Source organism: Gorilla gorilla, chromosome 9, assembly GCF_029281585.2.
Source record: "Gorilla gorilla gorilla isolate KB3781 chromosome 9, NHGRI_mGorGor1-v2.1_pri, whole genome shotgun sequence".
Lineage (NCBI taxonomy): Eukaryota > Metazoa > Chordata > Mammalia > Primates > Hominidae > Gorilla > Gorilla gorilla.
The window spans coordinates 85,113,871-85,131,194 of record NC_073233.2 but is presented as its reverse complement, the minus strand read 5'-3'; the positions used below and the strand labels follow the sequence as shown (position 1 = coordinate 85,131,194).

General features: G+C 41.5%; 1 protein-coding gene across 2 annotated transcripts in view; it reads left to right on the top strand.

Annotated features, from left to right (window-relative positions):
* GDPD4 (glycerophosphodiester phosphodiesterase domain containing 4) overlaps positions 1–17,324 on the top strand; it is an 85,114-nt gene that overhangs the window by 65,262 nt on the left and 2,528 nt on the right. For both annotated transcript variants that reach the window (XM_063693402.1, XM_063693403.1), the window contains 3 exons: positions 3,236–3,383; positions 7,184–7,266; positions 8,492–8,544. In XM_063693402.1, the coding sequence (XP_063549472.1) occupies positions 3,236–3,383; positions 7,184–7,266; positions 8,492–8,544 (284 nt within the window). The remainder of the gene's footprint in view (positions 1–3,235; positions 3,384–7,183; positions 7,267–8,491; positions 8,545–17,324) is intronic.

The following is a 17,324-nucleotide window of genomic DNA, read 5'->3' as shown; positions in this document are numbered from 1 at the left end:
TAGGTCCAGTAATATTTAGTTCACCAATGAGACCACTTGGACACAGGATGGGGAACATCACACACCAGGGCCTGTTGTGGGGTGGGGAGACGGGGCAGGGATAGCATTAGGAGATATACCTAATGTAAATGACGAGTTGATGGGTGCAGAAAACCAACATGGCACATGTATACATAGGTAACAAACCTGCACGTTGTGCACATGTACCCTAGAACTTTAATAACAAGAAAAAAAGGGAGGAAAAAAGGTTAACAATAGTGAACCTGAAAAAAAAATTTAGTTCACATATTAATATAGTTAGGTTTACATTACCATCATGCTATTTTTTTTCTATTTGTCCTTTCTATTCCTTATGGGGTTTTTTGGTCACTCCTTCCCTCTCTTTTTATTTTTTAGTTAATCATTTTTTAGTATCTCATTCTATCTCTTCAATTTGTTTTTTTTTTTGTTTTGTTTTTAATAGAGACAAAGTCTCGCTCTGTCCCCCAGCCTGGAGTGCAGTGATGTGATCATTGTTCACTGTAGTCTCAAACTACTAGGCTCAAGCCATCTTTCTGCCTCAGCCTCCACAGTAGTTAGGACTATAGGCATGTGCCACCACACCTGGCTATTTTTAAAAATTTTTTTGTACAGACAGGGTCTCACTGTGTTGCCAGGCTGGTCTCAAACTCCTGGCCTCAAGCCATCCTCCTGCCTTGGCCTCCCAAAGCATTGGGATTATAGGCATGAGCTGCCATGTCTGGCTCCGGCTGAATTTTTACATCTGTGGATTATTTTTTACTGATTTCTCTAGAAACTGTAGCTGTCTAGTTACTCCAGCATTATTTTTTGAAAAGACTTTCTTCCATTGAATTGCTTTTGCATCTTTGTCAAAAATCATTTGTCACATTTGTATGGATCTATTGTATGGTTTTTGGTTCTGTTCCACTGATTTATGTGTCCATATCTCCTCTAATACCACACTAGCTTGCTTACTGTAGCTATATAATAAGTCTTAACATCAGATAGAGTGATTCCCTCTCACACTATTTTTTTTTTCAGATTGTTTTAATTATTGTAGGGCTGTGCTTTTCCATATGAATCTTATAATCCACTTGCTAATTGTACAAAAAAACCTTGCTGCATCAAACTTACAGATCAATTTGAGGGAGAACTGACATCTTTACTACATTGAATTTCCAATCCATGAACACATATGTCACTCCACTTGTTTAAGAAAGTGGGCAAAGGATATGAGCAGACACTTCTCAAAAGAAGACATACAAGCAACTAACAAACATATGAAAACATGCTCAGCATCACTAATCATCTGAGAAATACAAATCAAAACCCTGATGAGATACCATCTCACACCAGTCAGAATGGCTATTACTAAAAAGTCAAAAAAACAAACAAACAGATATTGACAAGGTTGCAGAGAGAAGGAAATGCTTAGACACTGTTGGTGGGAATGTAAATTAGTTCAGCCCCTGGGGAAAGCAGTTTAGAGATTTCTCAAAGAACTAAAAATGTAACTACCATTTGACCCAGCAATCCCATTACTGGGCATCTACCCAAAGGAAAATAAATTGTTCTACTAAAAACATACCTGCACTTGTATGTTTATTGCAGCACTATTCACAATAGCAGAGACATGGAATCAACCTAACTGCCCATCAGTGGTGGACTGGATAAAGAAAATGTGACACATATACACCATGGAATACTATGCAGCCATAAGAAAGAATGAAATCATGTCCTTTGCAGCACATAGATGAAGCTGGAGGCCATTATTCTAAGTGAATTAGTGCAGAGACAGAAGATCAAATACCACATGTTCTCACTTATAAGTGGGAGCTAAACATTGGGTACACATGGACATAAAGTTGGAAATGATAGACAATGGGGAGTCCAAAATGGAGGAGGGAGAGACAGGGGAAAGGGTTGGAAAACTACCTATGGGATACTATGTTCACTATTTGGGTAGCAGATTCAAACCTCAGTATCATGCAATATATCCATGTATTAAACCTGCACATGTATCTCCTGAATTTAAAATTTAAACAAACAAGGAATGTGATTGGTTTTTGAGTTTTGGTTTCAAAAGGTAAAAATAAGTAACTTTTTACTATTTTTTCCTAATTTTATTTTTAAAATTTATCTTTATCTGCAGGGATTGGTTCAGAGACAATTCTAACATATTGGATAACTAATTGCTAGCACCTCTGTTAAGGAGGCATTATTATTATTTTACAGTTTCTATACTGAGGCCAAGAATTTACTAAGCTCGTATATGACAGGACTGGGATTCAAACCCAGGCTTGTACAGAGCAGTTTCCAATATGCCATACCATTTGAGAGTTGAAAAAATTTTTTGAAGGCATTTACATGGTATGTTTTCTGAGAGATTGAATCCCTGAAAATGACAACTTAGCTAGCATTACTAGGTGTTCCTCCACTTATTTTCTCCCTGTCTCTATAAAGAGTCCACAAGTATCCACTGACATTTAGTGCCATGGGAAAAATTAGGTTTTCCCCCTATTTTCATTACTTGCAAAAATTCTTTATATTTGAAATTTAATAAGTTCACCAGATTGGTACTCATTTATTTATTTTTTCAATTAATATTTGTGGAGCCTGGTGTTATGCTAGGTATTGAGTATCCAGAGACAAATAAGACATAGTCTCTGCTTTTAGTTTGCTTAGAGTCAAGTAAAGAACTGATAAATGAGCAGATCATTCAAGTAGGGGGTGATAAGTGCTCTGATAGAAGCGAGTATATAGGTGCTGCTACATAGTAGCATGCCAGAGCCAGCTCATACCAGCTTGTTATTAAATATTCAGAAACTCTGCAAATTGGTTTTACCAATGGTAGCTTACAATTGGCTATGGTAGGAGTGTTTTTACCATGGAAATTTGCATATGCTACAATAGGGTTTTCCTTTTTCCTTTTCCCCATTCTTTTTTTTTTTTTTTTTTTGTAAATATGTTTTCTTTCTTCCTTTTTATTATTCTCCTTAGGACATTTGGTTTACCAGCACACCACTGTTGCTACAGGAGCAGAGGTGCTAAATCCAATCCTTTATCTTATTGTACTATGAGCCCATTCTGTCACATTGTATCATGAATTGTCCCTGGATCAGCTGCTTCTGGTGATTTAGGCAACAGCCTTTCACAAACATGGTGGCTGTTCTCCTTTTAGATGATGAGAATGAAACTTGATCTAAATCCCCTGTGGGTTCTGTTTTTGTTCCAGAGATTATAAAGCGGCTAACATCCATATCAACGTATACACCGTCAATGAGCCTTGGCTTTTCTCACTGGCCTGGTGCTCCAGGATTAACTCAGTGACCACAGACAACACTGGGCTCCTGAGTCAGCTTGATCACCCTCACTTCTTCATGGTGAGCTGATTGTCCAGATTGTTCTTCCAGGCTTGGTATGATAGCAGTGCAGGCCCCCCAGCCCTGTGTTGCCCACTGTGCCATCCCCTGGGCAGCTACTTAAGAGCACAGACTTCTGTGAATATTGGAGATGTGGTATTTTCCATTCTCTCACACAGATCCTTCTGGGATTTTCAGGCAAAAATTAGTGTTGTTATAATAATTGACATTTATTGAATCCTTACAATGTGCTTGACATGCATTATGTTATTTAACCCTTTGAATTGGCCACTGTTATCATCTTCATGAGGAAACTGAAGCTCAAAGATATCTTTGCATGTGGTTTCATGAGGCAGGATTCAGAATGAGGTCTGACTTCAGAGTTTTGTTACTGTAGCCCCACCTTTGTAGAGGCATGGCAACAATTGACAACGGCATGGAGAGTGGGGAGAAAACCAAGCGTGCTTGACTCCAAAGTGGAAACTGTGTGCCCTAACAAATTGCTTTTGAAGAGGGTAGCCAGTGTCCAGTTGCCTGTTCTAGGCCTTCTGTTGTTTACTGCCAGAGGCTTGAGAACCTGAAGACCTGGTTTACGATCCCAGCCAAATCCTATCACTATCTGTGGAGGGAGCCCTAGCTGACCAGTTACTGCTACAGAACTTGTTCTTATCTGTACAGAGAGTAGGTTGACTGAGTGGGACACAATAGCATACAACAGAAAACAGTTTAATTTCGCTGCATTGATTCTTTAAACCTGGTCTGTGATGTAGGCCTTTCTCTGCCCCTGAATGAAATCTCACTTAGGTCCTGTAGCTTTTCCAGTCACTCTTAGATAACTTTTAAAAGTTCACTTTTAGTCATCAAAAAGCCTCACTTCAGAATTAAGAGTCCAATCCCAAGTAATAACCCAAACTCCAAATGGCCTTGAAAGTTAAAGCCTTTGTCAGAGAAGCCTAAGAGGGAAGGGGCCTCAAGTCACCTCCTCCAGATCTCCACCCTCTGGCCTGAGCTTCTGACCTGTTCAGGGTCAGGACCAGGGGAAAAGGGATCCAGAGTCAAGGCACAGTCTTACAGGGCCAGTAACTGCATCTAGGCCCTCTGGTAGAAAGGAGAAATCGCTGACTTCTTACTATGGTGGCTTGGTCAGCTTCCTGGAGATGACCCTGAAGGGAGCTTTGGATGGCAGGTCACTCAGCACAGGTGGAGCCTTTCCACCCACCTGTCCCCATATAACTCCCCTTCATGTATATACTATGTGTTTTTCTAACATTTTAAAATCCAGTCATTACAAAAATGCATAATTTAGAAAGCAGCACACCCCTCCATAATCCTATCCCCTGAATCAGTAATGTCTCAAAGTTGTCCCTTTGGGAGGTACACATTTACTTAAATGATGCTATTTCTGAATGCATTTTTTTCATTTTAATATTTAAATGGATAAATCCATGTGATTCAAAATTCAAAAAGTTTAAAAGGATATATGTAAAAAAACCAATCTTCCTTCCACACCGAGTCTAGGCATTTTTAAAGGACCCAATGCATGGTTCCCAGCCTATGCCATGTGTCATTTTATTCAGGGAGGTGAGGCTGGTGTCCCAGAGGACTTAACAGGAAGCCTACACTCCAGAGTTAGACTGATTGAGATTTAGATTCAGATCTTGGCTCCATTACTTACTGTGTGAATGTGGAAATATTAGTTAACCTGTTTGTGGTTTTTGGCTTTTTTGTTTCTTCTTTTTGAAAATTGGGGATAATAATAGTGCAGTAGAAACACACACTTGTGTCCAACATAATCTGGTCTGGTCATTGGTCTCGTAATTGAGAAAGTTAAAGTGAGGAATCATTTAAAAATGATATACACTTTATCAGTTAGCTTTTAATGTTTAATAAAAACTACCTAAAACTTAGTGTCTTAAACAAATATTTATCATGTCTCAATTCTGGCTGATGGCTAGGTGGTGTCTCTGGTTTGAGCCAGGTCAGCTGGGCTGGATAGTCTAGGATGCCTTGTTCATTTGTCTAGAGGCGCACCTGGAATGACTAAGTTTCTCTTCGTGTCGTCGCTCATCCTCAAGGCAGCTAGCTGGAGTGTGTTCACCTAGTGGAGACGGGTTCCCAGCAGCAAGAGAGAGCAAGCCCCAAAGCACATGGACTTTTCAAAGTTCTCCCAGTGTTATGTTTGCTGATGTTCCATTGGCCAAGGAAAATCACATGGCCAAATTCAGATTCAGGGTGGGAGAGAACCAGACTTCACCTCTTGATAGGGAGGCACAGCTAAGTCACGTTGTGTAGGGGCCTGCATATAGATTTGGAAGGAATTTTGTGGTCATTTTTATAAACAGTATGCCACATACATACTTCGCAAATTTTATTTTAAAATATTCATTCACCTTTTGACAGTCATTTCTTTGAGGATATTTCTGCTGATCGAGTTCTATGTTCTCTCATTTAAACATCCAGATGAACTAGCTAGGATTTCTAATTGTTTGTTTTAAGCAGAACAGGAACTTAAAGTCATTAGGACAATCAATCTGAATGAGGAATCTACCTAGATCTTTATAATCCCTCAAACCCTTGTAGTGTTTCACCTACACCTAATCTAATTGCTGTCTATTCTTTAATGATCTATTTTGTCCTCATTGAGTTTTTCAAAGCATTTGACTTAGTTTCTTTGAAAATGACATACTTTTTTCACTCAGATCTCACAAATTTAAGCAGCATCTAATTACATTGCACTATTACAATAACAAGTACAGTTGACTTAAGCCATTTGGGAAACAAGGATAACTGATTCTTTGTGAACATTCTGCTCATCTGGTAGGCCTCTTGGAGCAATCAGCCAACTACAGCAGCCCTCAGTCAATATTTTTCCCAGAGGGGATTAAGAGCCTCAGTTCAGTGGAAGTTGGTTAAGATTTTCTACTAGTAGGGCTATTATGAGGCTTAAATGTGTAAATACCCCTGAAGTGCTTAGAATACCTGCCTAGCTCCTGTTAATTGCTTATTGTTAATTATGATCATTAGTGTTACTAATTTTATTATTCAGCTCAAGGAAAGACCTTGGGATAGGGTGGAGAGTGGTCTGAGAAAGGATAAAATGTGCCAGCCCTATTAGCATCAAGTGGAATTAGAGAGGGCACAATTGAGGTGGAAAGGGAGCATCAAACTCAATGAGAGGACCCAGAAGACAGAGCTCTGGGAAATAGGTGACTTGGGCAAGGAGCATAGAAGAGGAGCATGTAGGTAAGGGGTAACTGTACTTCAGCATTCTTAATTAAAGTGTGATACTTTAGAACAATGATTCCCAAATGCTGGCTTACAGACACATGGCTTCAGCATCACCTGGGAATATGTTAAAAATGCAGAGATTCTCATTCCTTAGGTGTCTAGTGAGACCCAGAAACCTGTATTACTAAAAGCTGCCCCGGGAGACTTGGCTGCACAGCCAGGTTTGAGAAGCCATGCCTTGAAAACAGCAGTAGAAGTCAAGAACCTGGACTGTGGTCTTGGGTCCAGAATAGACTTGTTGTGTGACTTCTCTGGGACCCCCTCTGCCCTCTGTCTTGGGAGATGAAAGGTGAGATGAAAGGTGTGAAGTGTTCTATTCCCTCTAGAGCCCCCTGCATGTATAAGGGTGACTGTTAGGACACTTGCAGGGACTGTCTGTATTTGAGAATGCCACATCAATCAAGGTTCCTTGGCCTGTCTATCCTCTCTTCCTCTCCTCCTCCAGCCCTGGCAGCAGAGCAAGGGACTTAGACCATATGATCCAAAATCCCTTCTAACTGTAAAGTTCTTTCACTGTGGTTTATGTTTTTCAGACACCAAAGTTCTATGTGTTCATGTGGCTCCTTGCAGATATCATTTCTGTGCTTTTTATTGTTGCCATATTTTGTTTTCACTGGTAAGTATATATATAATTTTAAATGAATTTTTTCCCAAAATAAATGGATTATTATAGGAAATTGAGAAAAATAAGAGTTACGCTCTTCCCGTAATCCCACATGGCAAGATGGCGTTTATAATCTGAATCTCTCTTCTCATGTAGTCTGCAGTTCCTTACACCCCTTTGACCTCCCCAAAATAAGACGATATTTTCAGGATAGGGACTGTCACTAAAGCTTAGTCAAGCCTATTACTATGGATTCAATGTGGAGCAGTTGAAAGATGACAGGGCTTGAATATTGTCCAGAACAAGTGCCTCCACCTTCCCATCTTCCATGAAATGGCATAGCAGTGTGCAAAGAGCAAGTTCATAAACCAGGAAGACTGGGTTTTAGCTCTGGCTTTGTCCCTTAGTTGCTAGGTGACCCTGGGAAAACAACTGCTTCTTTCTGGGCCATAATATTTTGTTTGTTTTTTTGAGATGGGGTCTCAGTCTATTGCCCAGGCTGGAGTGCAGTGGCATGCAGTGGCATGATCTCGGCTCACTGCAGCCTCCACCTCCTGGGTTCAAGTGATTCTCCTGCCTCAGCCTCCCGAGTAGCTGGGATTACAGGTGCCTGCCACTGTGCCTGGCTAATTTTTTTTTTTTTTTTTTTTTTTGAGACGGAGTCTTGCTCTGTCACCCAGGCTGGAGTATAGTGTCACGATCTCGGCTCACTGCAACCTCCGCCTCCTGGGTTCAAGCGATTCTCCTGCCTCAGCCTCCCGAGTAGCTGGGACTACAGGCACCACCATGCCCAGCTAATTTTTTTTTTTTAATATTTTTAGTAGAGATGGGGTTTCACCATATTGGTCAGGCTGGTCTTGAACTCCTGACCTCGTGATCTGCCGGCCTTGACCTCCCAAAGTGCCGGGATTACAGGGGTGAGCCACCCTGCCTGGCCCATGCCTGGCTAATTTTTGTATTTTTAGTAGAGATGGGGTTTCACCATGTTGGCCCCGCCTCAGGTGATCCGCCTGCCTCAGCCTCCCAAAGTGCTGGCATTACAGGTGTGAGCCACCGTCCCTTGCCCATAATCTTTTTATCTGTAGAAGAAAATGACATTTGGGAATCCTTGCAGGCAAATGCTATAGGATTGTAAGTTTCAAGATGGAAGGGGGAAGAAGATCCTGGAGGAGGAACGTTAGAAGAGACCATGGTTCTTTAGACCCCTTCATTTCATGGATGGTCTGCTTCCTTCTAGGTGGAGAGAGACTGAAAAAGAAAAATTGTTTGAAACCTCCAGCACTCGCACAGGTAAAGTCAGAGGCCTAGCCCACTCCTGTCTCTTCATCCCTACCCATTGCTTCCAGGAGACAGAGGCAGCTTTTCATGTCCCTGACAAGAGCTGAGGGTGTCTGGAAAGTTGGGGGTGGGGTTGGGGGAGGGACCAGGGGAAGTATAGGCTGGGCATAGATTCTGGAGGACTGTGTACATCAGGCTTCAGATTTTGGATTTCATCCTCTAAGCATTGAGGCCCCTTGGAAGATTTCAAGCATGGGTGTTTACTTCTTTATATATTCATGTATCATACAGCCACTGAGTCCACACTTTGTGCAAGGCACTTAGAGAGGGGCTGAAGATAACCAAAAGATGTCTGTGGAGGGTGGCCTGAGAGAGGGGAGGGGCTGGTCCTTAAAGAGCAGTGAGGAAGAAGGCAAAAGTATAGCATTGACATCACTGGGCCAGGCATCTAGGTCCAGGACAGAGTAGCTGCCATGCCCATTAGGGAGAAGGTGCTCTATGGGTATCATCTGTGGGTGATATATGTTGGAGGCTAGAGGAAGAAAACTTCAGCGGTCCTGGAATTGCTAAACTAGAGTCAAGTCACTGCATATTGGCAATTGGGAGATGGCATTATCGCTTTCATTCACACAAGGAAGCGATATGGTTAGATTTCTGTGTAAAGGGCTGAGGAAGTGAATTAGGCTTAGTAAGGGGAAGGGATGCTAGAGTTTCTTTGAGGGTTGTGAGGATGATCACACAGTAAGTTTTGGAAGCCAATGCAGTGTCAAAGGGAAACCAATTAGGAGGCAGAAGACTGTGCGGTGTGGGATATAATTTCCTTCCGCAACTCCTGGAGACTTAATTAAAGTTGGAACAGTCACAAAATCATGAGTTAATTTAATTTCTTATGGACAATCGTGAAGCTCCTGATATTCCATGTACCAGCTGGCAGATGAGTGGAACTGATACAACACTTAGGGTTGCAGGAATGAATCCACAGGGATCATGAAAAACTAAGTTTAGAAACTTGAATAAATTAAATAGAAGGCAATGGTCTTTCATATGCTGTGAAACTGGAGGTTTAAGCCAAGTTTACCCAGGTCTGAGGCAGGGCGATCTCAAGTTACATGGTTACTTGAGTTACAAATTACATGGAATTTAAGATCACTCTACTGGCTACGTTAAGAAGTCTGAAGCTAACTGATGATTCCAGCTAGTTTATGATTATATCAGTAGTTGTTCCTTAGTAAGCTAGGGCTGCCATAACAAAATACCATAGACTGGGTGGCTTGAACAACAGAAATTTATTTTCTCACAGTTCTGGAGGCTAGAAATCCCAGATCAAGGTGCTGGCAAATTTGGTGAGGAGCCCTAGTGAGCACTGTCTTCTTAGCTTGAATGCAGCTGCCTTCTCACTGTGTGTTCACATGGCCTTTTCTGTGTGTGTGCTTGGGAGAGTGGGATCTCGGGTCTCTCTTCCTCTTCTCATAAGGACACCAGTCCTGTTGGATTAGGGCCCCACCCTTATGGCTTCATTTAACCTTAATTACTCCTGAAGTGCCCTGTCTCCAAATACAGTCACACTGAGGGTTAGGACTCTGACATATGAAATTGGAGTTGGGGGGACATAATTCAGCCCATAACAATAATCCAGCCAAGCAGTGATAGAACATGGAGATGAGGAGGAAACATGGCTGGGAAAGAAGTTTTGAAAGTAAAATTGAAGAACTATATAAACCTAGATAAAAGAGGTGGCTTAGAAAAAGTAACAGTTAACTTGACCCTACCCACTACTATGCTAAAATGGTGATGAGAAAAGGTGAGTAGAAAATAAATGAAGGATTTTCTGTTTTTAAGAGCTCTTAGGTTGCCTATTAGAGAAACCAGTTTTTCTTGATCTAAGCAGAAAGAAAAGGCATTGGAAAGCTATTTGGGTACCTCAAAGAGATATCTAGAAGGTGCAGGACCAAGTTTAGAATCAGGGAAGGAACAAGGAAGACTAGACAGAAGTCAGGACCTCAGCCATAACCACAGCCCAGATCCATTAAAGTTGAGGAGAATGGAGCCTTATTTGCTAAATACGGAGTGCCATGTGTTGCCCCATACCACCTCCAGGATGGGCACGTACTGCTGCACCTACTGATGCCACGTCTACCACCAGAAGGCCTCTCTCTAGTGTGAGGGGGTATTTTTCAGCAATTTAAGTCAATTTTGTTGTCTTCTGTCTTATGTAGTTTCTTATGTAAAGTTTCAGTTTTCTTACCCCTGTTCTTCTGTTTGTAACGTGTCTTTTTTCCTCTGGCTACATTTTAAGATTATTCCTTTTATTATTGGTTTTTAGTAGTTTGATTATGGCTTAACTTGGTGTGTGTGCGTGCATGTGAGAGGGAGAGAGAGAATATCTTGATTAGGGTTTGCTGAAATTCTTAGATCTGTCAGAGTATAATTTTCATCAAATTGGACATAATTTTAGTCTTTATTTCTTCAAATATTTTTCTGCCTCTGCTCCACCACTGCTTTCTGGGATTCCAGTTACACAGCTGTTAGTATATTATCCCATAGGTTACTGAGACTTTTTTTTTTTTTTTTGAGACAGAGTCTTGCTCTGTCGCCCAGGCTGGAGTGCAGTGGCATGATCTCAGCTCACTGCAGCCTCCACCTCCCAGGTTCAAGCGATTCTCCTGCCTCAGTCTTCTGAGTAGTTATTTAAAATATTTAATTAATTTCCTTTATTTTTGGATAGATTCTATTGCTGTGTTTACTAGTTTTTTGTTTTGCTTGTTTGTTTAGAGGCAAGGTCTCACTCTTTCGCCCAAGTCTGGAGTATAGTGGCATGATCATGGTTCACTGCAACCTTGAACTCCTGGGCTCAAACAATCCTCCTGCCTTAGCCTCCCTAGTTAGTATCTGGGGCCACAGGCACAAACCATTATGACTGGCTAATTTAAAAAAAAAAAAAAAAAGGTAGAGATGGCATCTCACTATGTTGCCCAGGCTGATCTCAAACTCCTGACCTCAAGCAGTCTGCTTGCCTTGGCCTCCTAAAGCACTGGAATTACAGGTGTGAGCGACCCTGCCCAGCCTATATTAGTTTTTTATTGCCATATTTTAAAAAATTACTCCAAACCTAGCAGCTTAACACTATATAAATGTATTATCTCACAGACATGGGTTAGACAGTTCCTTTACTTAGTCTTTACAGGGTATCAGTTGGGGCTACAATCTTATTTGAGGTTTGTGGTCCTCTTCCAGGCTCACTGCTTGTTAGCAGAATTAAGTTCCTCATAGTTGTAGAAGTGAAGTCATCTCTGTTTTCTCAGTGGCTGTTAGCAGGGTTGTGGTCTGAGCTCCTAGAGGTGACCCTCAAGTCCTACCCACGTGGTCCTCACAACATGGCAGCTTACTTCTTCAAAGCCAACAACAGAATATCTCTCCAGTCTGCTATGATGAAGTCTATGTAATGTAATGTAATGTAACTCATTGGAGTAATTATCCCAGAACCTTTGTCATATAGCATAACCTAATCAAGAGAAGTAACTATCCTGAGGTCTGTTCCAAGATGACTGAATAGAAACAGCTCTGGTCTGCAGCTCCCAGCGTGATTGACACAGAAGACGGGTGATTTCTGCATTTCCAACTGAGGTACCTGGTTCATCTCACTGGGACTGGTTGGACAGTGGGTGCAGCCCATGGAGGGCAAGCAGAAGCAGGGTGGGACATCACCTCACCTGGGAAATGCAAAGGGTCGGGGGATTTCCCTTTCTTAGTCAAGGGAAGCCGTGACAGACTGTACCAGGAAAATCGAGACACTCCAGCCTTAATACTGCACTTTTCCAATGGTCTTAGCAAACAGCATGCCAGGAGATTATATCCCTGCCTGGTTCAGCAGGTCCCACACCCACAGAGCCTTGCTCACCACTAGCACAGCAGTCCAGATGGAATTGCAAGGCCACAGCCTGGCTGGGGGAGGGGCGTCTGCCATTGCTGAGGCTTGAGTAGGTAAACAAAGCAGCCAGGACGCTCAAATTAGGTGAAGCCCACCGCAGCTCAAGGAGGCCCCTGCCTCTGTAGACTCCACCTCTGGGGGCAGGGCATAGCTGAACAAAAGGCAGCAGAAACTTCTGCAGACTTAAACGTCCCTGTCTGACAGCTCTGAAGAGAGTAGTGGTTCTCTCAGCACAGTGTTTGAGCTCTGAGAACAGACAGACTGCTTCCTCAAGTGGGTCCCTGACCCCCGTGTATCCTAACTGGGAGACAGACACCGTCCAGTAGAGGCCGACTGACAGGTCATACAGCCAGGTGCCCCTCTGAGACGAAGCTTCCAGAGTAAGAATCAGGCAGCAATATTTGCTATTCTGCAGCCTCTGCTGGTGATACTCAGGCAAACAGGGTCTGGAGTGGACCTCCAGCAAACTCCCCCAATAGACCTGCAGCTGAGGGACCTGACTGTTAGAAGGAAAACTAACAAACAGAAAGGAATAGCATCAACAGAAAGGACATCCATAACCAAAACCCCATCTGTAGATCACCATCATCAAAGACCAAGGGTAGATAAAACCACAAAGATGGGGAGAAACCAGACTGCCTCTTCTCCTCCAAAGGATTGCAGCTCCTTGCCAGCAACAGAACAAAGCTGGATGGAGAATGACTTTGACAAGCTGACAGAAGTAGGCTTCAGAAGGTCGGTAATAACAAACTTCTCCAAGCTAAAGGAGGATGTTCGAACCAAGGAAGCTAAAAACCTTCAAAAAAGACAAATGGCTAACTAGAATAAACAGTGTAGAGAAGACCTTAAATGACCTGATGGAGCTGAAAACAATGGCATGAGAACTACGTGACACATGCACAAGCTTCAGTAGCTGATTCGATCAAGTGGAAGAAAGGGTATCAGTGACTGAAGATCAAATTAATGAAATGAAGTGAGAAGAAAAGTAAAGAGTAAAAAGAAATGAACAAAGCCTCCAAGAAATATGGGACTATGTGAAAAGACCAAATCTACATTTGATTGGTGTACCTGAAAGTGACGGGGAGAATGGAACCAAGTTAGAAAACACTCTTCAGGATATTATCCAGGAGAACATCCCCAACCTAGCAAGGCAGGCCAACATTCAAATTCAGGAAATACAGAGACCACCACAAAGGTACTCCTCAAGAAGAGCAACCCCAGGACACATAATTGTCAGATTCACAAAGGTTGAAATGAAGGAAAAAATGTTAAGGGCAGCTAGAGAGAAAGGTTGGGTTACCCACAAAGGGAAGCCCATCAGACTAACAGCGGATCTCTCAGCAGATACTTTACAAGCCAGAAGAGAGTGGGGACCAATATTCAACATTCTTAAAGAAAAGAATTTTCAACCCAGAATTTCATATCCAGCCAAACTAAGCTTCATAAGTGAAAGAGAGAGAAATAAATCACATCCTTTACAGACAAGCAAATGCTGAGAGATTTTTGTCACCACCAGGCCTGACTTACAAGAGCTCCTGAAGGAAGCACTAAACATGGAAAGGAACAACCAGTACCAGCCACTGCAAAAACATGCCAAACTGTAAAGACCGTCGAAGCTAGGAAGAAACTGCATCAACTAACAAGCAAAATAACCAGCTAACATCATAATGACAGCATTAAATTCACACATAAGAATATTAACCTTAAATGTAAATGGGCTAAAAGACACAGACTGGCAAATTGGATAGAGTCAAGACCCATCAGTGTGCTGTATTCAGGAGACCCATCTCAAGTGCGGAGACACACATAGGCTCAAAATAAAGGGAGGGAGGAAGATCTACCAAGCAAATGGAAAGCAAAAAAGCAGGGGTTGCAATCCTAGTCTCTGATAAAACAGACTTTAAACCAACAAAGATCAAAAGAGACAAAGAAGGCCATTACATAATGGTAAAGGGATGAATTCAACAAGAAGAGCTAACTATCCTAAATATATATGCACCCAATACAGGAGCACCCAGATTCGTAAAGCAAGTCCTTAGAGACCTACAAAGAGACTCCCACACAATAATAGTGGGAGACTTTAACACCCCACTGTCAATATTAGACAGATCAACGAGACAGAAGGTTAACAAGGATATCCAGGACTTAAACTCAGCTCTGCACCCAGCGGACCTAATAGACATCTACAGAACTGTCCACCCCAAATCAACAGAATATACATTCTTCTCAGCACCACATTGCACTCATTCCAAAACTGACCACATAATTGGAAGTAAAGCACTCCTCAGCAAATGTAAAAGAACAGAAATCACAACAAACTGTCTCTCAGACCACAGTGCAATCAAATTAGATCTCAGGATTAAGAAACTCACTGAAAACTGCACAACTACTTGGAAACTGAACAACCTGCTCCTGAATGACTACTGGGTAAATAACGAAATGAAGGCAGAAATAAAGATGGTCTTTGAAACCAATGAGAACAAAGACACAACATACCAGAATCTCTGGGACACATGTAAAGCAGTGTGTAGAGGGAAATTTATAGCACTAGGTGCCCACAAGGGAAAGCAGGAAAGATCTAAAATTGACACTGTAACATCACAATTAAAAGCACTAGAGAAGCAAGAGCAAACAAATTTAATAGCTAGCAGAAGGCAAGAAATAACTAAGATGAGAGCAGAACTGAAGGAGATAGAGACACAAAAAAACCCTTCAAAAAATCAATCCAGGAGCTGGTTTTTTGAAAAGATAAAATTGATGGACCACTAGCAAGAATAATAGAGAAGAATCAAATAGATGCAATAAAAAATGCTAAAGGGGATATCACTACTGATCCCACAGAAATACAAACTACCATCAGAGAATACTATAAACTCTCCACGCAAATAAACTAGAAAATCTAGAAGAAATGGATAAATTCCTGGACACCCTCCCAAGTCTAAACCAGCAAAGATCACCCTCCCAAAACTAAAGTGAGAAAGGTCGGGTTACCCACCCGAATTCAGAAGTTGAATCCCTGAATAGACCAATAATAGGGTCTGAAATTGAGGCAATAATTAAGAGCCTACCAACCAAAAAAAGTCCAGGACCAGACGGATTCACAGCTGAATTCTACCAGAGATACAAAGAGGAGCTGGTACTATTTCTTCTGAAACTATTCCAATCAACAGAAAAAGAGGGAATCCTCCGTAACTCATTTTATGAGGCCAGCATCATCCTGATACCAAAGCCTGGCAGAGACACAACAAAAAAAGAGAATTTTAGACCAATATCCCTGATGAACATTGATGTGAAAATCCTCAATAAAATACTGGCAAACCGAATCCAGCAGCACATCAAAAAGCTTATCTACCAAGATCAAGTTGGCTTCATCCCTGGGATGCAAGGCTGGTTCAACATATGCAAATCAATAAATGTAATCCATCACATAAACAGAACCAATGACAAAAACCACATGATTATCTCAATAGATGCAGAAAAGGCCTTTGACAAAATTCAACAGCCCTTCATGCTAAAAACTCAATAAACTAGCTATTGATGGGACATATCTCAAAATAATAGCTATTTAAGACAAACCAACAGCCAATATACTGAATGGGTAAAAACTGGAAGCATTCCCTTTGAAAACTGGCACAAGACAGGGATGCCCTCTCTCACCACTCCTATTCAACATAGTGTTGGAAGTTCTGGCCAGGGCAATCAGGCAAGAGAAAGAAATAAAGGGTATTCAATTAGGAAGAGAGGAAGTCAAATTGTCCCTGTTTGCAGATGACATGATTGTATATTTAGAAAACCCCATCGTCTCAGCCCAAAGTCTCCTTAAGCCCAAAGTCTCCTTAAGTTGATCAGCAACTTCAGCAAAGTCTCAGGATACAAAATCACCCCATAGTCTCAGCCCAAAATCTCCTTAAGCTGATAAGCAACATCAGCAAAATCTCAGGATACAAAATCAATGTGCAAAACTCACAAGCATTCCTATATACCAATAACAGACAAACAGCCAAATCATGAGTGAACTCCCATTCACAATTGCTACAAAGAGAATAAGAATAAAATACCTAGGAATCCAACTTACAAGGCATTGCCAAGACAATCCTAAGCAAAAAGAACAAAGCTGGAGGCATCAAGCTACCTGACTTCAAACTATACTACAAGGCTACAGTAACCAAAACAGCATGGTACTGGTACCAAAACAGAGATATAGACCAATGGAACAGAACAGAGCCCTCAGAAATAACACCACACATCTATAACCATCTGATCTTTGACAAACCTGACAAAAACAAGAAATGGGGAAAGGATTCCCTATTTAATAAATGGTGCTGGGAAAACTGGCTAGCCATATGTAGAAAGCTGAAACTGGATCTCTTCCTTACTCCTTATACAAAAATTAATTCAAGATGGAGTAAAGGCTTAAATGTTAGACCTAAAACCATAAAAACCCTAGAAGAAAACCCAGGCAATACCATTCAGGACATAGGCATGGGCAAGGACTTCGTGACTAAAACACCAAAAGCAATGGCAACAAAAGCCAAAATAGACAAACAGGATCTAATTAAAGAGCTTCTGCACAGCAAAAGAAACCGCCATCAGAGTGAACAGGTAACCTACAGAATGGGAGAAAATTTTTGCAATCTACCCATCTAACAAAGGGCTAATACCTGGAATCTACAAAGAACTTAAACAAATTTACAAGAACAACCCCATCAAAAAATGGGCAAAGGATATGAACAGACACTTGCCAAAAGAAGATATTTATGCAGCCAACAGACACATGAAAAAATGCTCATCATCACTGGTCATCTGAGAAATGCAAAACAAAACCACAATGAGATACCATCTCACACCAGTTAGAATGGCAATC